General features: G+C 40.3%; 1 protein-coding gene across 4 annotated transcripts in view; it reads left to right on the top strand.

Moving 5' to 3' along the window:
- The first annotated feature begins 827 nt into the window (after positions 1 to 827).
- SOAT1 (sterol O-acyltransferase 1) overlaps positions 828 to 27,499 on the top strand; it is a 65,485-nt gene continuing 38,813 nt past the window's right edge. Inside the window, exons 1-3 of one of the 4 annotated variants that reach the window (XM_069546185.1) lie at positions 895 to 1,057; positions 12,497 to 12,668; positions 13,024 to 13,152. In XM_069546185.1, coding sequence (XP_069402286.1) covers positions 13,050 to 13,152 — 103 coding nt within the window. In that variant the 5' untranslated portion in view covers positions 895 to 1,057; positions 12,497 to 12,668; positions 13,024 to 13,049. Of the gene's footprint in view, positions 1,058 to 12,410; positions 12,669 to 13,023; positions 13,153 to 27,499 lie in introns of all 4 variants that reach the window. The other 3 variants (XM_069546186.1, XM_069546183.1, XM_069546184.1) reach the window with 3 other exon arrangements.

A 27,499-nucleotide genomic window follows, 5' to 3' on the forward strand; every position in this document is an offset into this window, starting at 1 on the left:
AAACTCCAGTACTTTGGCCACCTGATGTGAAGAGCTGACTCATTTGAAAAGACCCTGATGCTGGGAAAGACTGAGGGCAGGAGGAGAAGGGGTCGACAGAGGATGAGATGGTTGGATGGCATCACCCACTAGATGAACCCGAGTTTGGGTGAACTCCAGGAGTTGGTGATGGACAGGGGGGCCCGGCATGCTGCGGTTCATGGGGTCACAAAGAGTCGGACACGACTGAGCAACTGAACTGAACTGAACTGTGTTCAAAAAGGGCTTCCCTGGTGACTCAGTCCGTAAAAGAAGCCACCTGCAATGCAGGAGACAGGCAGGTTCGATCCCTAGGTCAGGAAGATCCCCTGGAGAAGGAAATGGCTACCCACTCCAGTATTCTTGCCTGGACAACTTCATGGACAGAGGAGATTGATGGAGATTGACGGGCTACAAAGAGTCAGAGACTTCTGACCGACTTTTTATCTTCCTAAAACCTAAGCGATCTAAATACATACAACCTAACTTATGTCCCAAACCTCTCTGCACCATTTTTTAAATTGTGAAGTTCCCTTTTAAATTTATTAATTGCCTCGTTATTTCATTTATTTTACTGTATCCTTATCCAGTTCCCTGAAAGACATAGTTAAGAACTGTTTGTCCCAAGTTGGCTCGGTCCTATTTCTGCAGCACATTAGATCCCTTGGGCAGAAGTGGAAAGCAAGCGGCTGTCGTGGGAGTCACAATCTGCTTGCACAAAGCTAACCACATCAACTGACCAACGCCAGCCCGGGGCTCTAGCCCGGGGCACCGCGCGCCGGGGAAGGGGCGGGGCGGCCGTGGGCGGTGGGCGGAGCCTGGAGGCTGGCGGGACCACCAATGAAATCCTCAGCCGGCGCTGGCCGTGCGCGTGACGCTGCGTAGCGGGCTCAGAGGCTGGAGGCGGAGGAGTCGGGAGCTTTATCTTCGTCTGCGGTTGGGCTGGCTGCGTTGCCGGCCTGGGGCATCAGAAGAGCTAGCGGGGAGCCGACCTGCCTGCCAGCGGGGCTGGGACAGCTTCTCGGATTTGCCCTCCGTGGTGAGGTTCTCCGGCCCCCGGCCCATGCTTCCCTGTCCCCCTCCTCACTTCCCGCCTGGGTCCGCCCACCTCTGCCTAAGAGGAAGGAGAGGGACGTGTCTGCTGCAACTCCGGCCCCGCCGGCCTGGCCTTGCCCCGGGGCTGCGGGGGAGGGGGAGGCTCCGCGGCTTCTGGTCATCTTGGGGGTTGTGGCGGGCGAGAAAGTTACCTTGGGGCGCGGGGGTGGCTGGCAGTCTTTTAAACCTTAGAGGTTTGTTTGGTGTCCACCCTCAAATTCTGTGGCCTTTATCAAGACGGTGGTAAAGAAAGTTATGAATTAGAAAACATTTTATTTCTGAAAAAGCGATACCAAAAACGCACTCAGAGTCAGCTTCTGATTGACTTGGGGGAAGAAAGTGTGGTAAATCTGGGTGTCAATGAGTTTAATGTAGCTCATATTTTATTTTGCCGTATTAGGATGTAATTAAGTTTCTGTCATTCTTAAATGTTAATAGGCATGCAGTTTAAGTGATATGTATATTCAGAAATTATTTGTAAGCGAGAAACAACGATACATTCTATCTTCCACGTTTGTATATGGATTAAGTGTATTGGTCACTTAATATTAAGTGGATGCTTAGCTGTTTAAGCTACTGTTTTTTCAGAGTCTGTTGAGTAGAATTCAACTTGAAGCATTTTTCCCCCCTTGTTTTAACTTGGAGAGTATCGATGCATGGCTTATTAGGGAAGTTGTGGATTGTCTAGGCATGAGGACGGATTTTGCAAGGAGCTTTAATGCGTAATTATTTTAAATGCACGTGTCTCACTGCATCACGTGCTGAGAGCTCGCAAAGATTTCACATTCTTGGGGTAAAGATCAAAACACTACTGCCACGCTCATCTCCAGTAAAGTTTGAGCAGGTGTTCTCTTGGGTCTCTGGGCTCAAGCCATACCAGCTTTATTTTTGTTTTTAAAAAGTTTCTCTTTACTATCTCCTGGTCTTTAGGGGTTTACTCCACCTCTAATTCTCTAATTTCTTCTAGTGTCAACCCAAATATCTCTTCAGGAAACCCACCCTGTCCTGGTTAATCCCTCCCAGCGTTCTGTTTTCCTTTGCTTCAGTTCATCAGTTGTAATGAGCTGCATTAGTTACGTCAGTGCTTGTTTCCTCTACTAGCATTTCATGAAGGCTGGATTGGTCCGTCTTATTTAGGTCTTAATTCTCAAGACTCAGGACCTTGCACAGTGAAAGAGTTGGAGGACCGAGGAGGGGACTTTCGAATGAAAAATATTCTCTAGATAAGGTTATCTGTTTCCTTGGAAAAGGAAAAGGTTTTTAACAAAGGCTTAAAGTTCAAAGTGAAGTCGCTCAGTCCTGTCGGACTCTTCGGGACCCCATGGACTGTAGCCCACCAGGCTCCTCTGTCCATGGGATTTTCCAGGCAAGAATACCGGAGTGGGTTGCCATTTTCTTCTCCAGGGGATCGTCCTCACCTAGGGATGGAACCCCGGTCTTCAGCACTGCAGACAGACTTTACCATCTGAGCCACCAGGGAAGCCCCTTAACAAAGACTAGTTAGAGAAATTATTTTTGGAATTTACCACAGAGGGTAAGTGCTTATACTGACCCTACAGACCTGAATGAGAATTTGTGTTCTTTAGTTTTGCTGATTGACTTAATGACCTAGTTCTTTGATATGTAAATACAGAGTTGTACTAGGGCCAGCCTTTAGAAGGAAGGAAGACCAAGTTTCTGTTTTGAATTGTTACATTCATCTGTAAAGTGTTTCTCTTTACCACTACTCTATCTGGGAGTGTTATAGCAAAGTCTTCACCTAGAGTAGGTGTTCAATGTTTTATAGATTTACAGGTTCTTTTGAAAGCTTTTTTAAGAACACTGCAGACAGGCTGAGAACACTTGAATACTTCTTTCTAGCACAATACGTTTCAGTGGTTCAGTCCAATTTTTTCTGTTTTACTTGTGTAAGACAAGTTAGATACTACCACACTGAACATACCAAAACCATTGAATTGATTGGGTTCTTAAGGAATAATTGTTCAGTGTGTTGTGTTTTTAAAATAGCTATTTAGTCAGCTTTATGTCACTTTGGGTGTAAATGTTTCTGTTGCCACTTACTGGCATGTGACTTTGAGTTGAGTAGTATTTCCGAATCATTTGCATCTTTTAAAAGGAAATGTTAAGTGAGGTATGACCTGACGCTGGCACCCAGCCCTGTAAATGTAACTGGCATGGTAAACATGGGTGCCTGGTTCCTTTCTTGCTGGACGTCTGGTGAGTCTAGTCTTACGATCATGATTTTTACTTCCTCAAAACTCATTTTGCAACCCAATTCAATATATTACTTTGTCCTTCCTGAAACCAACGAAAGTAAATGGTAGCTATTAATGTCCCCAGATTGTGAAACAGCCTATGTCCCACCCTTTTTAAAAAAAATTTTTCCTCTCTTTTTAAGTGAAAGTCGTGTCCGACTCTTTGCGACCCGAGGACTGTAGCCCACCAAGCCTCTCTGTCCATGGGATTCTCTAGGCAAGAATACTGGAGTGGGTTGCCATTTCCTTCTCTTTTTAAGGTCTTATGTAAATTTTCCATGATATTGACTGTAGGTTACCTCTTAACTTGATTTGGAACATTCCTTGCTCCTGGTTTTCCTCTCATCCTTCCTGGGCCTTTCTTTTATACAGTTCTTTAATTGCCTTGTAGTATTGGGAAAATCATAAACCACTTTTAAAGTGGGGTAATAGTGGGACTTCCTGGTGGTCCAGTGGTTAGGACCTTTTCCCTGCCTGTGGCCCAGATTCAGCCCCTGATTAGGGGGCTAGGATCCTGCAAGCTGTGTAGCTTGCCAAAAAAAAAAAAACAAACAAAAACCTGGTGCATAGGTTGTTGTGAGGGTTAAATTAGCCAAAGTTATGGCAAATGTTAGCTTTATTATATTCTAAGTAATCTCTTTTCTTGACTTACGGTTTCTCCTGAGACTTCCTGCCTGTGCTTGGTTTTAGCTGCTGCTTGTATACGGATGAATCCCACATCTGTTTTCAGTCCAGGTTTGTATCTTCATCTGCCTGTGGACCGTCATCACTTGACTGACTCATAGGCGTATTGTATGAATTTACCTACTCATTTCTCTTCTCCTGTAGTTACTTAGCTTAATGGCACACCCGGAGGCTTAGTTCAGGAACTCACTTGGGATCTGTATTTCCAGCTGCCTTCTGGATGTAGTATTTTCTAGGTGGCTCAGTGTTAAAGAATCGGCCTGCCAATGCAGGAGATGCGAGATGCGGGCTCTGTCCTTGGGTCTGGAAGATCCCCTGGAGAAGAGAATGGCAACCCAATCCAGTGTTCTTGCCTGGGAAATCCCATAGACCGAGGAGACTGGTGGGCTACAGTCCATGGAGTCACAGGGTCAGATAGATCTTAGTGACTGAGCATGCATGCACTCAGGATGTCGGCACTTGGGTGTCTCAGAGATGCCTCAGCTTAATGTTTGTAAATTAATCTGATCTCTCTTATCTCTTCTTCATAAAATCATTTTTTCTTTTAAGAAGCACATGTCATTTGAGCCTTACTTTAGGCTTTTATCATTTTGTGAGAGCTCATTGTTCTTCCTGTGGTCCAGGAGGGCAAAATTTCCCCCTTCACCCTTCTTGAGTTCTTTCCCCACCCCCAGAATTTGCTTTTTTAATTTTGATAAAATAATACATAACATAAACTAACCTTTTACGAAAACTTTATTTTATATTGGAGTATATCGTTGATTGAACCCCTCTTGAGTTCTTGATACAAAGTAGATTAACAGGAGAAAAAGAATCTTTAATTTGTGTGCGTGGATTTCTCATAGAAACAGGACCTAAGAAGTGAGTGAAGGTGGCAGCTCTTATATATTTTAGACCAACAATAAGGAATTGACTGGACAAAGAAACTTGGGTTTGGGTGCTTAATTAGTAAGAATCTTAAGCAAAGTTTGGGCTTGGGTAGTAAATTAGCTGGAGAAGGCAGTGGCAACCTACTCCAGTATTCTTGCCTAGAGAATTCCGTGGACAGAGGAGCCTGGTGGTCTACAGTCCATGGGGTCGCAAAGAGTCAGATACGACTTTGCCTGTGTGTACTGAACTGTAACTTCCTCCAATTTTACAGGAAAACTGGAGAAGGAAATGGCAACCCACTCCAGTGTTCTTGCCTGGAGAATCCCAGGGACGGGGGAGCCTGGTGGGCTGCCGTCTGTGGGGTCACACAGAGTCGGACACGACTGAAGCGACTTAGTAGTAGTAGTAGTAGTAGTAGTAGTAGTAGTAGTAGTAGTAAATTAGCAAAGAAGTGCCAGGTGTTTCCTTATATAGACCTCTGGGCCCTGCATTCCCCATCTCTGGTGATAAGGATGTCTTTCTACTTCCCCATACAGGGAGGGCATCTTTTACATGGAGATTTTATTTCCTGCTTTTAGGAAAGCAGGACAGAGAGGAGGGTCAAAGTCTGTCTTGACAACGGCTCTTTCTTCAATACAGTCAGTGTGCCATTGAGGCATATTTTGGAGCAGCCTGTCCTGGGCCCCAGCACTGCCAAGCTCTCCTTTCTCTTAACACATCCTCCACCTTGCTGCCTGGATTCTTACTAAAAGACAGATACTACCTCAGACAAATATTAAGTCACTCTCTTGTTTAAAAGCCTCTATCAACTCCTTGTTTGTGTTAAGTTCCAGACTTCTTAGAATCCTCTGAGGGCCCTTGACTTTTTGTCCTTGCCCCTCCATTTCCCTTGTGTTCCAGCCTTTTCCTTTGCTTCCTTTTAGATCTAACCTAGATTTTACCTACTTCAGGAAACCTTTCCTAATTGCCCTTAAACTCTATTTGGCATCAGACTTGTATTCTCTTCATTATGTACGTACATCTGAATTACTATTCTGTAATACTCCTGTAATTATGTTTTTATATCTTTCTCCTGCTCATTTTTCATTCCTTGAGGGTTCAGACCGTTGGCGGTCATCTTTGTATCCCAGGGCCTGGTGTGTAGTAGACTTCAATAAAATGTTTGAAATAGTAGATCTATCAGCAAGGCCTATACTTGTTCGTGTTCTCATAGTGCTTTTCATCTGGCTCTGTGTTGATGCCTGGCAAACTTTGTTTCTTCTTTGAACTCTGGTTCTAATGTCACCTTTATGAGGACTTACCCAACTTCTCCAAGTGGTTGGTTATTCCTTCTCGTGTGTGTGTGTGTGTGTGTGTGTGCGCATGCACACACATAAGTGTGCGAGAACAGCTAATGGAGTAGACCTCTGTATTATTTACAGTAAATCTCACATCATTGTGGAAAGAGATGCTTAAAATACCTGAATTTTCAGATAACTTGACACCTATGTTTTGTGTCGGAAGTTTAAAACATTGTTTTTCAGTGTACATTAAGATTTTTTTCCCTTGCCTTCTATGTTTTAGTGACCATAGCCTTTTAAAAAGGTGTGCCAGCGTCATTAAAGCATGAACTTGAGGGGAGTTCTAGTGGTTCGAACGCACTGCTGTGGCCGGAGAAGTAGGTCTGCTCTGATGCAGTGATGTGTTGGGGGACTCATAGGAAGTGTGAGCCGTTTAACCTTCAGAGAAAACACCTGTGCTTGCTTTCTCCTTTCTTCCTACTTTTAAAGTTTCCTTTATTATTGTCTCTAATTATGCTTCTGGGTGTCACTACTTTTTTCTTTTTAAAAATGGGGGCAGGGTTGCCTACCTCAGGGTTATTGTTAAGTTTAAAGGAGGTAATACACACAAAGGTCTTATCAGAAAGTAATGTTTATTCTAATTATTTGAGTTATTTCAGGAGAACAGTCTCTCAAGTTTGAGAGGTTTTCCAGTGAAGTAAAAATCATAGCATTTGTTGGCAGGTTTTTTTCATAGTCTTAAGTTTGTTTTTGGGTCCAGAATGGCAGATTTTGATGAAAAATCTTAAGCTCTAGAACAGATCATTTTTAGGTATATCCATACAACTTAAAAACCCCAAACTGGTTGCTATATTTATCTTTCAGTATTAAAAGGTAAAGTTAGAAATGAACATGAGCTTCAGCTCTCATTCTAGCCTCTTGATGATTGTTTCATGAACATGTGAAAGGAAGTTCTTCTATTTTCTTACTGTGTGAAAATGCTTGATAACTAGTAACTCATTCAAGAAATATGTATTAAGTACCAACTGTTCAAGCAGAGTTCTAGATAGTTGGATAAAGTGATGAACAAGACAAAATTCTGCTTTTCATGGGGATTAGTCTTTTCATGGTGTACTACTACTACTACTACTACTACTACTACTACTAAGTCGCTTCAGTCGTGTCCGACTCTGTACGACCCCACAGACGGCAGCCCACCAGGCTCCCCCGTCCCTGGGATTCTCCAGGCAAGAACACTGGAGTGGGTTGCCATTTCCTTCTCCATTTCATGGTGTAGACAGGCGATTAACACTCTAATGTATTAGCCCACACATGCTCTGAAGAAAAATAAAGCAGGGGCAGTGATAAGACTAAGGTGGGTGTGAGTGTTTATTTTAGTTGAGGGTAGATAGGGAGTCCCTGGGAAGGGGACCTTTGAGAACTTGAACGAAGTAAAGGAGGAGTCTTTGAGGGTTCTGAGGGAGATGAGCCAGAGAGAGGCAACAGCAGAGACCTTTAAGTGGGAATGAGGTTGGCTTGACCAAGAAACAGCAAAAGGCCAGAGTGACAGGAGGCGAGCAAGCGAGAACTGGAGTAGAAGGTGGAGGGTAGGGAGATGAAGGCCAGGGAGAGGTGTGGCCGGTCATGGGTGGAGGAGTTACTCGACAGTGGTGAGGACTTGAAGCAACTCGGGGCTTAAAGGGTTTTCAGGTAGCGCCATGATCTGCTGAGATTTACCTTTTAAAAAATTTACTCTGGGCCCCGTGTGACCAGAAGGGAGAAGATGAAGAGGGACTAGTTAGGTTACTACAGTGAGAAGTGCCGGTGGTTTAGGCTGTGCTGAAGGTGGTGGATGGGGTAAAAAGATGTTAGAATGGGATATATATTTTGAAGGCAGAGTAAAATGGCCCTGCTCTTGGCTTGGTTAAGGGAAGTAAAGAAGGATAATTTGGGGTTTTTTGTTTTTAATCTGGGCAAAGACTGCTAGTTCCAGTAACTGAATTAGGGAAGATGGAAGACTAGAGTTGGCGGGAACATCAGTAGTTCACTTTTGGTCCTGTTAAAGTTTGAGATGCCCAAAGACATCTACCTACATAAAGGGGTCCGGTAGGCCTTTGGATAGGAGTCTGGAGCTCAGGGAAGTCTGGGTCTGGTGAGGAGAGAAGGGTATCATAGTGAGTGAACTGGTGGTGATCAGAGAGTTAGCCACTGGAAATTAGAATTATGGACATGGTGTACTTGTTGGTGTCAGTAAGTTACAGGGGAGAATTTGACTGGGACATAAGAGCAGCTTTTTGGAGAAAGAAGGAAGTCTAGGAACTTGGAAACCAGGAGCTTAGATCTAGGAACATGGATTTTGAAGTGAAAAAAGTGTGGGAGAGTTACTGAAAGGGAGACAGGAGGAGTGAGTGATGTATTTCGTTCTTAGTAAATGGGGGGAGTGATCAGGAAGACCATACATACAAAGTATCAGGTGTGATAATCTGACTGACTATTTTAAGGAAGGGAAGGTGGACCAGTAACTTGGAAATAACAGGAAATGAGGAGGATAACTTCCTCTCCTGTGTTGTTAATAATAGAAGGGCAAGAAAAGACTGTGATCTCACATTATAAGGGCAGTGATTCATGCCAGCACCTAGAAACCACTTAGAATTAATGACAGTTTGAATTTTTAACTTGGCAGTAGCTGAAGTAGTCTGCCTGTGTCTAGACTGGTAAGAGTGGATTCACAGTCCCATCTCAATGAATAGGCAAAAATTCATCTCTCTCCTTCATCTCACCCGGTTACAAGGTGTTTCCTTGCTTACACTCTTGCCCTCCTGTGGTCTGCTCTCCACACAGAGGCTGAAGGGACCCATCTTTGTAGAGAAGGAACAGTTGAACTGAGCGTTACTGTAATTTCCTTCCATTTTCTGCCACAACAGTCATGTATTGTTATTGACATGGATGGCAGGAGGAACTCAATTCAGACATCTTCTCATAATCTTGGATTTGGTCAAAATTGAGATGAAGCATAGGTAATAGTTTTCCTTCCTAAATTCTGTATGACAGTAACAAAATTTATTAATGTTTTCTTGGAAGCCATATGATGCTTGAGCTGCATTTGAGAAAGGGTGTAATTATGGAACTCTACCCTCATCGATCACCTATTAAGCGCAAACATGTAGAGTTTGAGGGACAGTGGAACTTTATATTTGTGTCATGTAGCATACAGGGCACAGATATGTAGGGATAGCATTCACTTAGTTTTTTAAACTAGGTGTTTAATACACAGCAGAGTGCCAACATTTTATTATCTTTTTGTGTGTGTGCAGCAGTATTTAACTTTTTAGATGAAGGATTCGGGGGTTGGAGGATTTACTTGAAGATGCAGTGTAACAGAGCAGAGACATTGACTGCCTCTTGGTATTGTGATACCACATCTTGAGTTTTCCCTGCTGTCTTATGGTTCTCTTTTCCTGCTAATGGAGGAAATTGAGGGCAAAAATACTAGTATAGGCTATGACATAAAGGTCTTTATGAAGAGTTGGTGTTTTCTTGTTTGGCCCACTCCATTGATCTGTGGCAGTGTGTGCAAACTCAGTACTTGTGCTTTAGCTTGTGAAGTTAGCCTTTACTCGCTAGGTTGATGGTTCCCAGTCTCATCACCAAGGACTCCTTTTAAGTTTTTGCTATTCTACAGTGTACTCAGGCTTAGATTTTTCCCCCCTTTTGATCAGTTTAACAGCATTTGTTTGTCAAACTTGGTTGTTGTGTTTTTTTAACCTCTTTTACTGATTTCTCACTGAGTTGATACAGTCTCAAGCCACAAGCAAAGTGACATAGCCTGTATTGCTTGCTTTATGTGGCAAATGTGTAACTGTCCGTTTCAGTTTATGTTTGAAATATCCAAAGTAGCTTCCCCAGACCCTTAGTCTAGGGGGCCCCCACCCCCAATTAAGAACAATTGTTAATCTTATTGTTGAGTAGAAGGTGTAAAGCTGTTAACAGTGAAGGTGGTGTTCATTGGTGTTCTTCCATTGTAGATTTTCCTCTTGATTCTCTTAAGTTTAGAGAACTGTATCATATTACTCAGAATAATTGATTTCGGTATTAACTGATACATCACTTTCTGTAATAATATATACCTATCATATTCCAGATACTTCCCACTAGATTTGGGGAATTCAAAGAGAAAATACCATTTAGTCCCTGTCTTTAAGAAGCTTATGCTGAGTGGAAGAGGCAGATGGTATTTGCTCACTGAGTATATTAGTGTGACAGGATACACAAGGTGCATTTGGACCACAGGGGAAGGTGAGGTGATCAGAAACCTTCGCAGAGGAGATGAGTCAGGGCCACCTGCTGATTGGGGTGGGGGGCTGGGGAATCCAGTCATTCTGGTTTTGAATCCCTGTATGATTTGGAGTAAACTAAACCACCTCCCTAAACCATATTTTGAGACAGGAAAGAGTATATAGGAAGACATGGTGACCAGAGGAAGTACTGTGGGAATAAAATAGTTTATTTACTTTAAAGAGTATATTGAAATTAAAATAATAATGCACGTAAAACATGTAAGGACTCAAAAGTAAGAGTCCCTATTTTTAATTCCGCACTGTTAACCCCTGTAGAATTCCTTTTTGGAACATCTTGGTTCTTTTCTTTCTCTCTTCTTTGTCCCTGATTTCTTTTCTACCTCTTGTTGTCTTACTAGAGGGCCTCCCTCAGAGTTGAGTTGTCAGTTCTCTGATCTTCCCCGTTGAAGAATTAGATGTTCTTCTAGCTTCCTCTGTCAGTGTTACACAAATGATTTTAAATTTTACCAGTTACCCTGACCTCTTCCCTAGGTTTCTCTTCTTAATTGGGTCTATTGTTCTCCTAAAATTTCTACTTGATATGTTGTTGTTTAGTCTCCAAATTGTATCCATGATCCCTTGGACTGTAGCCCACCAGGCCCCTCTGTCTGTGGGATTTCCCAGGCAAGAATACTGGAGTGGTCACCATTTCCTTCTCCAGGGGATCTTCCCGACCCAGGGATCATGTCTCCTCCTTGACAAGTGGATTCTTTACCACTGAGCTACCTGGAACTATTCCATAATTCTGCTTCATTTGATTTCAACAACAAAAAAATTAGAAGGGAAGTGATCTAGATTTGTCAGATTTTTACTTTGCCAAGCATTGGTATTTAAGAAAATAATCAAATTCACCGTGTACTCCATTTTGTATGTAAAGGGCATTTTAACATAACTGTTTTAAAAGACCATAATCTTATGATTTTAAAATAATGTAGTGAATACTTTATTATGTTTTGCCTTAGACTGCCGAAAACGTCTATGTAGTTAAACACTGCTTTGGAGTAAGCATATTATAGTCTTGATATTGATCTGCCTAAAATTTGATTTTGATTATGTTTGTCAGTGCTTAAAATGGCCTGCCACTGCCTTAAAAAAGTCCTAATTTGTTAGGTCTTTACAGTTTGACCCCAGCTCTTTTTTCAAGTCTTTTTCTATTATCAATTTAAGAAAAAAAATCCAAACAGCAGGGGATGTTTGTAGTTTGGATCTGATCCAGGTTCAGATCTGACCCTGCCATTAGATTTGTGGTCTTGGACAGGTTATGTCATGAGAAGAAGCAAATAGTCCCGGAGCTGCTCTGGTGCAATCAGCTAGGCTTTGGAGTTTCTGTGGGCGAGCCTGGCACTTGACAGCTAGGTCTTCAGGGTATGCTGTTGAACATAAATGGTTTCACTGAACATCAGCTTTAGACAAGACCATTCTGTCAACATGATGGATCAAGACAGGAATAAGATAATGTAATCATCATGGTTGCCCAAGTCACAGAGAATCCAACATCTCCCTCCCCAATCTACTGGGAATGATTGTTGCTATTTTGCCAGTCACAGCTTTAGCCAGCCTCTACTCTGCCTCCTTGTAGAGAAGATTTGTTGGTATACCCAGTCATCAAACTATCCTCGCTTTCTGATAACCCTCAAGCCAGAGTGAACCCCTGCTTCTTTGGACTCTGCCCAAAATCACTTAGTCAGATCCCAAGCCCGAAATAAGTCGCTTCAAATATTCTCTCCCTGGGATGCCCCACAGTTTCCCATGATACACATTCCTAATAAACTCGTCCAGCCATTGGTATGTTCCTGGTGTATGCGTGAAAGGCATTGACCATAACTACCTGGAGCCTTATTTTTTCTCATATGTGAACCAGGAGTAATAATAGGATTTTTTTTTTTCAACAGAATTTTGAAGATTAGAAAACTTAAAGCACCTAGCAGAGTCTTGGTAATTCGTAAAACTCAACAGAAGCTTATTTTTTGTCCTCTAGCAAAGTAGTCTGATTAGTCATGGGCCCCTGAGCAGGGCTTTACAAGGATCTTGCTTTCACCCTTTCTCACCCGTGGAGTCCTCCGTTCTCATCCTTCAAGACTCAGGTCACATAGATTCTTTCCTATGAAACCTTTGCACCTTTAATGATCTCTTCTGTCTCTGCACTTCAGGTATGTATCATTCTTACCACTGACTTGACTATTTATTGTGTTCTATCCTGTGGCATCTTTTAACTTACCCTTTACTTAATTCTTAATTTTTTATGTACTTATGTCTTGTTTGTTCAGTTTTTGTTTTTTTTTAATAAAGGGGGCTCTGTTTTGAAACCAGCCAATGATTTTATCAAGACTGATTTCTTCATTATTTGTTACAGTATCTTGCACTCAGAAAATGTTTAAATGTGATTAAACGTATAACAAAAGGAAGAAAATAAATCATTTGTCACCTCCCCTTAAATATGGTGATATTATGAAATTTACCTATGCCGTATCCTTAGTTTAAAGCTTTTTATATCTTCTTTCCTAGACAGCACGGTAGTGGGTGAAGAAAAGATGTCTGTACGAAAACGGCTATCGAAGTTCAGTAACCATGCTGAGGAAGAGGACGAACACCAGAGAGACTGTGCAGAGGAGTCCCAAGAGGCACCTAGTAATGGTGAGGCTTTTACTTTTTCTGAGGTGAATTAATGAAATCGGGAGCAAATTCAGTGTTCCCGAACAAGGATTACCATCTCTTTAGCTCTTAACTGGCTGTGGTGTGAGGCATGCGGGATCTTAGTTCCCCAACTAGGGATCAAACCTGCATCTCCTGCAGTAGAAACTTGGAACCTTTACCACTGGACCACCAGGAAGGTCCCTCTTAAGCTCTTAAAAATGGATATGCTGGTAGGCACTGTAAAGCGCAGAGGAGAGAAAGAAATTAAGAGAGTAGAAGGAACACTTCGGTTTCGTTTTGTTGCCAGTCAGAGCTGCTTTTGACGCTGGTTGTGACGCTGGTGTGTGAATTGCTGCACCTCTCATAATAGAGGTGAGCTTTACTGATGAGAGTGGGGTTTGCCGATGAGAGTGGGGTTTGCAGTGTATGGTTTAGTTTTATTTATTTGATAACAAAGAAACTGAAAAATAAGCCCTTTTAAAGCGATTCATTGAACATTTTGTGGGTATGTACTATGTTTTAGACATCATTCATTCATTTCATTCATTTCTTCAACTACCTAATTCCTATCAGTACTTACTGGTGTTCTGCTAAGTGTTGCAGCTACAGCAGTGATCTGTAAAGATGTGTTTGCCCTTGTGGAGCTCCAAGTTAAGTGAATGAGAACCCCTCTCCCTGCTTTAACATAATTAGATTATTAGAAAGTGCTACTGATTACTCTCTTCATAGTTGTAATTAGTGTAATGAGCATAATTAGCAGGGTACATAACCTAGGTAAAAATCTTGGGGGAGAGACAGATGAGGGAATTGTGTTAGTTCTCGTGTCCAAGTTTGCTTAACATGAATACAAGGAAGACTGACACAGTACTTGTTTGTTAAGGTCAAGGTTTCTGCTTAAGACTGATAGACTGGTAAACACAACTTCACTTGTGATCTATTGCATCAGGCTATTTATTTTTGCTGTGACGTTTTTATAGGTTTGATTTCAGTGAGGATTTGAAATTTGAAGCTTGTTTGGTTAACAAATAGGTGTGAAACTTTTTGAGATGGGTTATCTTTGGTATCCTGAGACTTCTTTCATAAAGAAAAGCTTTTGCTTTTCCTGTTCAGCTTTAGTTGTAAATTAAATACAGCTACTGGATCAGGAATATAAATGTTGTTGCTTAAGTTTGCATAATGAAGTTTTTTGATTGTTGGACTCTTAATTAGCTATTTATGAAATACTTATATTGGCACATGAGCTAGATGTAGTATGATTTTAAAATGTGAAAATTGTGCAGAATGGTAAGCCAACATTGGTTAGAAACCTTCCCCTTCCATGATTTAGGGACTAGGTACTAATTCACATTGTTTTTATTGAAACTTCTGGGAGGGATTCGGGGCAGGAGGAGAAGGGGACGACCGAGGATGAGATGGCTGGATGGCATCACTGACTCGATGGACGTGAGTCTGAGTGAACTCCGGGAGTTAGTGATGGACAGGGAGGCCTGGCGTGCTGTGATTCATGGGGTCGCAAAGAGTCGGACACAACTGAGTGACTGAACTGAACTGAACTGAATGAACTGCTACCGGATGATTTTCTCTCTGTGTCCCTTTTTTTTAAAATAACGTGTTTAAACATGTATAACTTCTACATGTTTTCAGCACTCCTTATTGTCTTAGTTCATTAAGTTTTAATCAGTTCAGATTTTAGTGCAGATAATGAAAATTGAATTATTTAGCCTGAAACACAAAGTCTGAGCTCCTCCTTGTTTTAATGTAAGTAATGCCGATTTGAAAATAGTGTTTCTCCATTTACTTTAACATTGATTCACTTTGAGGGAGTAAGCAGATGGGTAAAATGTGACTTGTGAGTAGTGAGGGCTTAAAGGACACCATGCCATGCCTGTCATTGTGGCCTGCCAAGCTGGGACCAGGGGCATTTGCATCACCTGGAGCCTGTTAGAAATCCCCATCGCACACTTAATTGAATAAAAATTTCATTTTAGTAAGATCGCCAGATGATTCCTACGCAGGTTGAAGTCTGAGAGACAGCTCTTAAGAGTAGCAGTTCTCAATTGGGATGTGTATTAGAGTTCTCCAGAGAAGCAGAACCAATAGGATATATACACACACACTTAGCGTTATTACGAGAGACTGGCTCAGATGGAGGCTGTGATGCCCAGACTGTTTTTAACATTTAGAGGAACTGGCATACTGCTTCCCGTGGCAGCTGCCCATTTTGCAGTTCCACCAGTGGCACCCAAGGGTTCCAGTTTCACCACATCCACCTGTGCTTACTTTCTCTTGGTTTGATTTTGGTTGGTTTGTCTGTGCTGGGTCTTCGTCGCTGCAAGGGCTTTCCCCCAGTTGCGGCTAGCAGGGGCTACTCTCTAGTTGTTGTGTCTGGGCTGCTTCTCGTGGTGGCTTCCGTTGTTGTGGAACATGGGCTCTGGGGTTGCAGGCTTCAGCAGTTGCAGCTCCCGGGCTCTAGAGCACAGACTCGATAGCTGTGCACACGGGCTTAGTTGCTCCGTGGCATATGGGATCTTCCGGACCAGGGATCAAACTCATGTCTCCTGCATTGGCAGGCAGATTTTTTACCACTGAGCCCCCAGTAAAGCCCTGGTTTGTCTTTTTAGTAGTGGCCATTCTAATAAGTATAGGATGGTACCTCACTGTGGTTTTGCTGTGCATTTTTCTCATGTAGTAGTGTTGAGCACTTTTTTATATATCTGTTGGCCATGTGTGGATCTTCCTTGGAACTATCTATTCATACCCTTTGGCCATTAAAAAATTAAAAAAAAATTTTTTTTGGCTACACTGGGTGTTCATTGCTGCGTGTGAGTTTTCTCTCGTTGCAGCGAGCGGTGACTACTCATTAATTGCAGTGCTTGGGCTTCTCATTGTGGTGGCGTCTCTTGTTGCAGTTTTAGAGCCCGCAGGCTTGGTAGTTGGGGCACATAGGGTTAGTTGCCACATGGCATGTGGAGTCTTCCCGGACCTACACTGCACTGTAAACTAGTAAATGTGCATTATGTCTTAAAAAAAGACAGGGTACATACATTAATTTAAAAAGCCTTTCTTACTGGGACTTTTTTGGGTGTCCAGTGCTGAAGACGTCTCCTTCCAATGCAGTGGGTGCATGTTTTATCCCTGGTCAGGGAGCTAGGATCCCACCTGCCTGCCTGCCAGAAAGCCAAACAGAAGCAGTATTGTAACAAATTCAATAAAGACTTTAAAAATGGTCCACATCAAAGAAAAAAGGAGTCTTAAAAAAACTTAAAAAAAAATGCTAACCATCATCTGTTTTTCTCAAGTTTTCTTCTTCCAGTAGTAACACTGGATCACTGATCACAGAGCACCATAACAAATACAATAGTGGAAATTTTGAAATATTGCAAGAGTTGCCAGAATATGACAGAGGCATGAAGTGAGCAGATGCTGTTGGAAAAAATAGTGTTGATATCTTTGCTCAGTGTACAGTTGCTGCAAAGCTTCAATCTATAAAAACAGAACCAAACCCTGTGATACCTGCAAAGCACAGTAAAATGAAGTATATTTGTATTTGGGTCTTTAATATCTTTCAACAATGTTTTATAGTTTTCAGTTTGTAAGTTTTACACATTTAAGTTATTTCTGAATATTTTGTTCCTTTTGCTGCTATTGTAAGTGGAATTTTAATTTCATTTTCCAATCATTCATTGCTAATGTAAAAATGAAGCTTGTTTTTGTATATTGATACTGTATCCTTCAACCTTACTGAACTCATTTACTAGCTGTGAGGTTTTTTTGTGTGCTTTATGCTATTTTCTACATAAAAGATCATGCCATCTGGACGTAAGAGTTAGTTTTATTTCTTAATTTTCAATCTGCATGTCTTTTGTTTCATTTTCTTACCTAAATGCACTTGCTAGAATTTCCAGGAAATGCTGAATAGACTTGGCAAGAGTGCACATTGGGCATTCTTGGGTGGTTTCTGATCTTAGGGAGAAAGCTTTTAGTTTTTCTGATACTTAACGTTAGCTGTTGGTTCCTGCAGGTACCCTTTATCAGGCTGAGAACATTGTCTATCTTTCTATTAATTTATAGATAATACCTGTTCTTCACTGCCTTTTATTTTGCTACATTGTTCATTTGATAGCTGATTCATGAGTAAAGGTAATATGATGATAACTGGGGCTTCCAGGGTATCTCTTTGGTAAAGAATCTGCTTGCCAATGCAGGAAATGCAGGTTCAGTCCTTGGGTCTGGAAGATCCCCTGGAGGAGGAAATGGCAGCCCACTCCAGTATTCTTGCCTGGAAAATTCTATGGACAGAGCAGCCTGGCAGGCTACAATCCATGGAGTCACAAAGAGTTGGACATGACTCAGTGACTTGAGCATACATAATAATAACTACTAATAGTTTATCATATACCAGGCACTATTTTAAGTGTTTAACAAATATTAACTTGGTTAGTAGACTTCTAGTTTTATTTGATTTTAGGGTTCTTTGTGATACATGCATAAATGTTTGAACAGAGAGAACAACCTGCCTCATGTAAAAATTGAGAGTCTCTTGGCAAAAATAGATGAAAAAAAGTGAATATCATTGTTATTGTGTAATTTGGCGCCTTCATTCAGTTTATGCATCTTATCATAAAACTGACTGGTCTCGGTAGAGCTTTGATCAACTAAGTAGATTGAGAACACATATTTTCCCCTTAGGGTAAAACCAGAACATGTTTGTTTTAGAAAGTGCAGATAAACAGAAGTTTGTGTGTCTATGATTTTTTTCCTTGGCTGTATTGTTTTTATTTATTTATTTTGGCTGAACTGGCCCCGTCAGGCAGCATGCAGGGTCCTAGTTCCCTGACCAGGGATTGAACCTATGCCCTCTGCAGTGAAAGTACAGAGTCTTAAGCACTGCACTGGCAGAGAAGCCCCTAGAAATTGTTTTTAGGTCAGTGGGAATAAATGCTCGTAAAATTTTTGGGCTAAGTATTGCCAAATCGCCCTCCGGAAATATTGCACTCCCAATAGCAGTATGAGAGTGCTTATTTCTTCAGCCTTTCTTCAGTCATGGATGTTATAACCTTTTGAACAAACTATGGCATTTGAGAGATGACAGATTCTACTTGAAAAAAAGGCTTTGTACAATGAGGCATAATTACTAGCAGCAATAAAGTTATTGAATATTAATTCGTACTTTTTATAGCTTTTAAGGTCAAAAGAGTGAGTTAACAGTCCTGTGTTAAAAAAAAGAATTAAATAAATACAGTGACTAAATGGTATAGGAGACCACCTGCAATGGGAGTAGGGGGAACACTGCTTTAGAATGGAAGGGAGTATCTCACAGAGGAAGTAGAATTTCACTTTGATCTTTGAGGAGGAGACTTGGAAGGGGCTTTTAAGAAACCCCGGTAGGAAGGAATGGGTTTCAAAGGCATCGAGTTAAGACTGTACAGTGTTATGTGTGTGGTGTTTTGTTCGCTTTTGGAGAGGATTGTGGGGTGAGAAGGTAGTTCAGAGATGGATTTGTGGTGTTTTTATTTTTCTTGTACGGACAAGAGGACAAAATTGGAAAGGCAGAAGGAAATCAGAGGATAGGGGTTGGAGTCTAACTAACTGTATATGCAGTCATTGACTGACTGCTTACTGGGTTGGTTCGGTTAGTGAATAGGTTGTTCAATAAAGTTCTTGGTGAAAATGAAAAATATGTCTTATTTTTACTTAAAACCGAACAAACTTCTTGGTCAACCCAGTACCTATATGGATGACTTAAGCTGTCAGACATACTTAGATTTTTTTTTCTTAGGCAAAACCAAGGAGAGCAGCTATTAAAGCATTCTTTCACTAAGTTCAGGACGGTATTCGTTTATCTTCTTGCTGATGGTACTGGCAGCTCTCTGTCGCAGATCCTAAAGTAGATTTAGGAACTCCCTGCTATATCTACATCGGCTGGGAATTTTTTAATCTATGACAAACCTTCTAACATTTCTATTAAAAGTTATCTCTGTTGATTTTAAAATAAGATTATATGATATTGTAAAAGTTTAACGGTAATAGGACCAGTTCCTCTCATTGTGTATATGGGCAATCCATACAGTTGATACAGGTGTGGTGACAAAAAATAAACCAAAGTTAGCTCTGGTTGAGTAGTGTAGTTCAGGGTTATTTCAGTTATAGGATAGAAATCTGCTTATAGCTTAAAAATTATAGACCAGGTGAGATTGGTACGTCCATTTATTACCTTTGCAGTTTACCTGTAATATACCTTTAAGATTTCAGTCTGTTGTCCTCATGATGGATTGGGGCTATTTCCTCTTCAGTTGTCCTTGTTGAAGAAGTAAAAACAGTTTGATTTAATGAAGAAACAAATGGCTGAACTGGGCTTATTAATGTTAAAATTTGAAATAATGTATGCTCTTTTTTTAAAAAAACAAATATTGTAGAAAGTTATTAAGTAATAATTCTTCCCTTAAGTAATCATGTTTTGCTTTTCTGTTTTTTCCTACTTGTGGGATCATATTTAGGATCTTTTCTGCAGTTTGCTTTTTCTAAACTTTTAAATTCAATGTATGTAAGTAAAATTGCCTTAAAAGTATGTAGCATTTCCGTTGCACAATGAAAATTGCTCAGTCCAGCTTTTTGCAGCCCCATGGACTGTGGCCTGCCAGGCTTCTCTGTCCATGGAATTCTCCAGGCAAGACTACTGGAATGGGTAGTTGCTCCTTTCTCCAGGGCATCTTCCTGACCCAGGGATCAGATTGGGTCTCCTGCATTGCTGTTAGGTGCTTTACTGTCTGAGCTACAAAAGAACCCTTTTGCATAAATGCTTAGTAATTTGACTTGTCCCTTTTGGGTGGACATCTGGGTTGCTTCCATGAATTTAGATTATAAAAAGTGCTGCAGAGAACATCCTTGAAACCGTGTCCTTGCTTACTTGTACTCGTAGGATACATTCTTTAAAGTGAAATTGCAGGATCAAAGAGTTTTTTCTTTTATAATTTAGATATTACTGTCTTTCTTAAAAATGTTATACCAGTTTATACTGCTATCTATATTGTTTCCCTGTACTCTTGTTAATATGTCTTGCTAATCTTTTTTTAAGCTTACTAATTTGAGGGGTGGAAAACAGTATCATATATAGTATAAATTTGTTCTTATGACTTATGAAGCAGAAAACTTTTTCCATATATTTACTATATTTTTTCTTCAAAAGCTCTGTCCATTATTTTTTGCACATTTTTGTTCCCTATCAGATGGCTGTTATTTTTCTTTTGTTTTTGCGAAGAGTTCTTTCTATATTAAGGAAGTTACTCCCTTTGACTATCATGTACTATGAATATTTTTAACTGTTTATCTTTTGACTTTGCTGATCGTGTACGTTTAGTTTTTATGTAATCACATAACTCTTGTATTGCTTTTAGATGTCTTGTCATGCTTAGAAATCATCCAAGATTATGAAAAAGGAAAATGGATGATTTTTTTTTACCTTTATGGGTTTTTTAAGATTCAAATATTTGATCTATCTGAGATTTATTTTTAATAGGTGAGCTGGGATCTAATTTTACAGTTTTTTGAAATGGCTACTCAGTTGTTTCAACATTATTTATTAAATCTCCTTTTCTGTATAATACTTACCACCCTCATTTCTAGTTCAGATTCCGTTTCTCTGCGATAGTGTAGATGTGACTAGCAGAGAATTTTGAAAGGTTTTTTGAGGTCAGTGGAGCAGTAGAGGATTTAGATGGATTATACTTTTTTTTTAATCTCCCCTTTTGCTTCTAAGATTGATAAATGATTGGTTCTTTCAATGACTACTCCTAAACCCATCCATCCTATGGACATAGAGATGACTTTCCCATGATGGTTTTAGATTATGTATATCTATGTGGAGAGCAAGGTAAAGTTGGGATGAAGGTCTTCTGTGGTATAGTCAATGACAATTTTTTAGAAAATAACCAGGATTTTAAAATGAGTTCGAACTTCTCTAGGAAGTAAAAACCTACTAGTCAGTGCCTACCCATTAGCTAATTCTGTACTTTGCCACAAGGATACAAAGAAAACACCAGCTAAAACAAGTGAAACTTGAAAAATGGTTATTAGTCACTACCTTTTCCTCCTTAGTCATCTTTAAGAATTTAGTCACTATGAGTAGCACTTGGTTTTTTAAATTGTAACTAATGAATTTTTAAAAGCTTTTTACTTTGTATTGTGGTAGTTTCAAGTGAACAGGGAAAGGATTCAGCCATATATATGTGTGTGTGTGTGTATATATATATATATGTATGTGTACACGTATCCATTCTCTCCCAAGCACTCCTCCCATCCAGGCCGCCACATAACATTGAGCCAAGTTCCAAGTGCCACACAGTAGGTCCCTGTTGGTTATCCATTCTAAGTATAGCAGTGTGTACATGTCCATGCCAAACTCCCAAACTATACCTTCCCCTGATTGAAATTTCTCCCGGCAACCAAAAGTTTGTTCTCTATAAGTTTGTGAGTCGGTTTCTGTTTTGTAAGTAAGTTCATCTGGATCACATTTTAGATTCTGCATACAAGTGATATCATAGGATATTTATCTTTCTGACTTAGTATGATAAGCTCTGTGTCCAATCATGTTGCTGCAAATGGAATAATTTCATTCTTTTTTATGACTGATCAGTTTTTTTCTTCCTGATCTCTATGGCTAGAGATCAGAAGATGGGTTTTACTTCAGGCTCATTTATTTACTGGCCATAGGACTGTGGGCAGGATGGTTAGTGTCTTTGAATCTTATTTCTTTGTTTGGAAAATAGACATGAGACACCAACTATCGTTTATTTATTTATTTTTGGCTGTGCTGGGTCTTGGTTGCTGCACGGGCTTTTCTTTAGTTGCGGTGAGCAGGGGCTACTCTCCAGTTGCCAGGCGTGGGCCTCTCTATACAGTGGCTTCTCTTGTTGCAGCTTCTGGGCTCCAGAGCACAGGTTCAGCAGCCATGGCGCATGGGCTCAGGTGCGCCTCTGCACATGGGATCTTCCCAGATCAGAGATCAAACCATGTCTCCTGCATTGGCAGATGGATTCTTTACCACTGAGCCACCAGGGAAGCCCCTAGCTATCTTCTTATCTCACTGCTCCTGCTGCTAAGTCACTTCAGTCATGTCGACTATGTGCAATCCCATAGATGGCAGCCGACCAGGCTCCCCTGTCCTTGGAATTCTCCAGGCAAGAACACTGGAGTGGGTTGCCATTTCCTTCTCCAATGCATGAAAGTGACAGGTGAAGTTGCTCAGTCGTGTCCGACTCTTAGCAACCCCATGGACTGCAGCTGACCAGGCTCCTCTGTCCATGGGATTTTCCAGGCAAGAGTACTGGAGTGGGGTGCTATTGCCTTCTCCGCTTATCTCACTGGCTTGTTATAAAGAATAAATATGATGAGGTATGACCAATATTTTATAAATATTGAAATTTTGCAGCAAGTTTTTTTTTTTTGGTCCTACCACGTGACATGCAGGATATCCATTCCCCAAGCAGGGGTTGAACCCAGGGCTTGTCAGTGAAAGTCCAGCATCCCAGCCACTAGGCCTCCAGGGAACTTCTTGCAGCAAGTTTTAACGAGGATGAGGATTTGGAAATTTGGAGACCATAGTGACTCTAGAAAAGGAGGAGTTAGAAAAACAGGTTGGGGATGAATTACTAGTGAGAAAGTGAAGATGAAAATATAAATCACTTTTCTAGGACATTTATTAAAAAGAAAAGAATAGCATGGTTGGGTCACAAAAGATGAGGTTCATTGGAAAATGAGCTGCCATTTGTTTCCAAAGGGCACTGTTTCCAAAATTTCAGTTATTTTTAATTTTGCCATTATCTCTGTACTGTATTTACTATTATAAAGATCACTGAAAAGTCCTCTTCCTAAGCAATAAATTCTGTGAAATCATAGGCTTGTTTCAGTTACATATTTGTTTCTAAAATGTTAAGTAAACATATACTACTTGACAAAAATTCACAGATTTGATTTTGAGTACCATTGATGACATCCATATCATAATTTCAGCAAAATTTTAAAGACTACATTGGCTCTGAGTATAATGTGGGTGATATAAATTACTCAATGTGTTGAATGATTTGAACAGTTTCTCAAAAGACATATATAGGATCAAGGCAATAGTTTAAAGGGTTAGTCTTGAAAAAGAGATGGGCTACCTCTTTCTCTGACACAGGAGTAGTGGAGAAGAGGATTAAAGATAGTGAACATTAAAATACAAGACATTTTAGGAGTTGGTACCTAAAATGATCAATTGAAGGTAAGGCTACCTGGTAAGGTTGGGACTTGAAAAAGGTGGAAAATGTTTGGATCTGTGCTTGTGATGAATGTTACAGAAATTCATCAAGAGGCAAAGACAGATACTATATTTTTTATGGCAGGCCTGGTTAAGACTTGACAGCATCAATTTATATAGTGGGCATATTTTCTATATTATTTCTGTAAGGTGTGGCAATTCAAAATCAGAGAAAGCAGATAGGCAATATCTGGGATTGGGATATGGCTTGGCAGGTCCAGGAAAGTGGTGGTGCTGATGAGGGAAGGATGGAAATAACGACAGAGGGTTAGTAACTCTCGGCTGGGTAAGAAAACTGGGAAAGCAAAAGAGTAGTTTCCATCAGAAGAAAACCTGTTTCCTTACATTTCTTTTTAGAGCAGTGAAGTCTTTTCTAGAAATTGTCCAACCGACTTCTCATGTCTCGTTGGCCAGAACTAGGTTATAAATTATGCTGTCTGCCCTTTGCCTCTTTATTTTTTTCTACCCTGCTTAGAGTCCATAGCGTCAGCCCCCCAGGGCACAATCCAGTGGCTCCCGTGCCCTCTTGTTTCTGGTAGGGTTTGGTCATGGCTGGGTTGGACAGCCCTGATAGGAGATCCAAGGGCAGAGAGTAAGGAGTGTTTTTGTCATGTCAGTTTCCTTTGTGCGTAACCATCACTTCTGTTCAGTTCTTTCCAAAGTGTTCTCTGACTTTCCTTGGCTTTTTAGGATAGTAACAGCTTTCTGGTTGTGTGTTACTAGCCCTAAAATCTACAACATCTTTTGTTGTTTTTCTAAACTTTGTTGACACATTTATTAAAAAGTTCCTTCTAAACTCTTTTCAGTAACTATAAGTGGGCCATCTCTAACTGAGTGCTCATGCCCATTCTTGAATCATCTGGCAAGGGGAACGAGACACATGCCCTTGTGAGGGAAGCACCAACCTTGTTCACCATAGTCACATGGGATTATCAGAAGTAACTGTGCGTGTATGTCAGCCAGACTTAGAGTAAACTTAGCCATCTAGAACAGAAGTAGTCAGACACAACCACTTTCATTCATTTATGCCTGTAGTGCTTCTGGACCATATGGCCCCCAAAGCCTCTCTGGCCCATTACAGAAGAAAATTGCTGATAACCTGATCGAGGACTATACTGTTCAGTATGGTCCGGTTGAACACTTGAACTGTTGCTAGTCTGAACTGATTTAATATAGTTGTAAAATACATACCACATTTCAGGCTCACTTGCATCTCTTTTACTTTTTCATGTGGCTCCTAGGACATTTTAAAGTACATATGTGGTTCACATTTATATATCTGTTGGACAGCTTTGATCTAGAAAGTAACTGGTAAAGTAAGGAATTAAAAGCTGCCCTTTAAAAAAAAAAAAGAAGAAAGAAAAACTATTTGACAATAAAAAAAATAAAATAAAATAAAATAAAAGCTGCCCTTTAGCAAAAGCCTCTATTAAATACAGTAGGGCTTGCTAGGTGGTACAAGTGATAAAGAACCCATCTGCCAATGCGGGAGACGTAAGTACAGTATTATAAAGCTGAGAGAGCTTGGCACCTAGAGGCATTTGACTCACGGTCGAGTTCCAGAAGACCCAAGTCCTCCCAAGTCTTCATGCTGTTTGCATTGCCTGACATAATCTTTCCTAGTACCTGTTCACCGTGGTTTTTCTTTATCATTTGAGACTCAGTTCAAATATCAAATATTGACTTCCTCTACAAAAGCTCACTCCACCCTGATGATTCCACAGCCCTTCTGTATATTGTAATTATCTATGTTTGCATATTTCTCCTGAGATCCTAAAGGAGGGGGCAGTTGAAATACATGCCTAGTACCCTGTATGTATTGGGTTCTCAGAGGATTTTACATCGTAAGTGAATATATAATTGAATGAACAAATGAGTTAGTAATTTAATAAGTTTGGTTATTTGTCTTTTCCTTCTGGGTAACACTGGCAATAAATTTGGCCTAGTAGTATGAGTATAGGATTTTACAGGAGTCAGATTTAGTGAAAAGTCATGAAGAAGCAGCCCAGGTAGAAAAGAATAATTTTCTGGAGCTGTTTAGTGTAGGCTCCATTGCTCTCATTTCCATTTTACTATCAATAAAAGTATTATAATAGCACGGTACAATAAGTGATCTTTTATTTAACACAAAGATTATGTATAGTACAATCTCTTTCTCTTTTTAAAGGTGCTAATTTTAGGAAGGTCTTCATCAAAACTGGTTCAAATTAGATTTTTGATACTTCAGGGAGTACGTTTTTAAATATTCAGTTCAGTGTCGTAGATTCTACAAGTGTGAGGTAGTATTAATGAAGATAAATGTTGCAAGCCTGACTTCTTAGAAATCAGTAGGTTAGGAAAAAAAAATCGAGAGTAGTTTCTTTAAGGATTTATCTTTGGGTCTACTAGTAGGTATTAACAGTTAATGATCAGTTAACAGTGATGTTAATGATTTAGACAGATATTTCAGACACTGCAAGACACTTAGTCCTTGTTTATCACTACTTCAGAGTCAACATTTTAGAAATTTAGAAACCTTGAGTTTACTCAGGTGGTTGGTTGTCTATATATAGGTCTTTAAATCATTGGATATTTGCTTTTATGGCATTATTCTTTTGATTTTTATGACATTTAAGTTTTGGTGAATAGCAGGAAAGTAGTTTTCTTCTGAATGTTATATGAGGTTAATTTTAAGGTGAAAGAAAATGAATTTAAAATTTTTCTCTGACTTTATATAACTTTACTGTCACTTGGAGTAGGGTCTTCAGAGATTCTAGTCTAACTGGGAAAAACCTTCCCAGCTTTCCAATCTCTTAACTCATCAAAACCAATTTGAAATGGTGGTGATGTTATTTATGGATAGACACATTCCTTTTGGAAGTGATGCACAGTAGTGAGAATTAATCTTTGGTGTCTTCCTCCTCATCTCCCTGTGGTCATTAGTTGAAGGGAAGAAGCTTCTGTATTCATTTATTTATGAATCCATGGTCTGATCATAGATAGTAGAGAGCTGCTACTGCTGCTGCTAAGTCGCTTCAGTCGTGTCCAACTCTGTGCGACCCCATAGATGGCAGCCCACCAGGGTCCCCCGTCCCTGGGATTCTCCAGGCAAGAACACTGGAGTGGGTTGCCATTTCCTCTCCAATGCATGAAAATGAAAAGTGAAAGTGAAGTTGCTCAGTCGTGTCTGACTCTTTGCGACCCCATGGACTGCAGCCTACCAGGCTCCTCCATCCATGGGATTTTCCAGGCAAGAGTTCTGGAGTGGGGTGCCATTGCCTTCTCCGAGTAGAAAGCTAAATAAAAATGTTTTTTCCAACTGATAGAAAAATCAAGCGGATATTTGTTTCACCTTCATATTTCTTACCTAATAAGGTACCAATTTGAGAATATCTTCAAAACTCATCTGTCCACTCCCAGTGCCCTTTTTTTTTGACTTAGGGCAGTATTAATTTCTTGTCAGGATTTATTGTATTTCAGTTTTGTGATCCTTTCTTTCTCTCCTGCCAGAGAGTGGACTTTTCTAATATCAGATCAGTTACTCTTTTGCTTAAAAAATTCTTAATTTCCTCAAAGCTGTTATGATACAGACCATTCACAGTATGACCTCCAGCCTCCTTCCCAGTTATAAATTCCACCATTATCAACAATTAAAGATATTACTGCACTGCCTTCTGGCTTCTTCTGTTGTTGGAATTGATGAGTCAATACTCAGCATAATTGCAGTTCTCTTGAAGGTGATATTTTCTTTCTTGCTGCTTTCAAGGGCCTTTTGTAGTTTGCTTTAAAATATACCTCTGTGTAAAAGATAAATAAAAAAAGCCTCTGTATTATACAGTTTTACTATCATATATCTTTACCCAGCTTGGGATTCTTTGATCTTTCTTTGAGGACTGGCATTTTTTAACACTTCCGGAAAGTTTTCAGCCATTATTGCTTCGTTTTTTCTCTCATTTTAGGGCTTTTATTAGATATATTTTGGACCTTCACATTCTCCATGGCTTTTTTTCCAAGTTGATTATTGTGAAAAGATACAAATAAATAGAGGATTAAATAAGTTTTATTTCAGACATA

The sequence above is a fragment of the Ovis canadensis genome, chromosome 12, assembly GCF_042477335.2.
Source record: "Ovis canadensis isolate MfBH-ARS-UI-01 breed Bighorn chromosome 12, ARS-UI_OviCan_v2, whole genome shotgun sequence".
NCBI classification, from domain to species: Eukaryota; Metazoa; Chordata; class Mammalia; order Artiodactyla; family Bovidae; genus Ovis; species Ovis canadensis.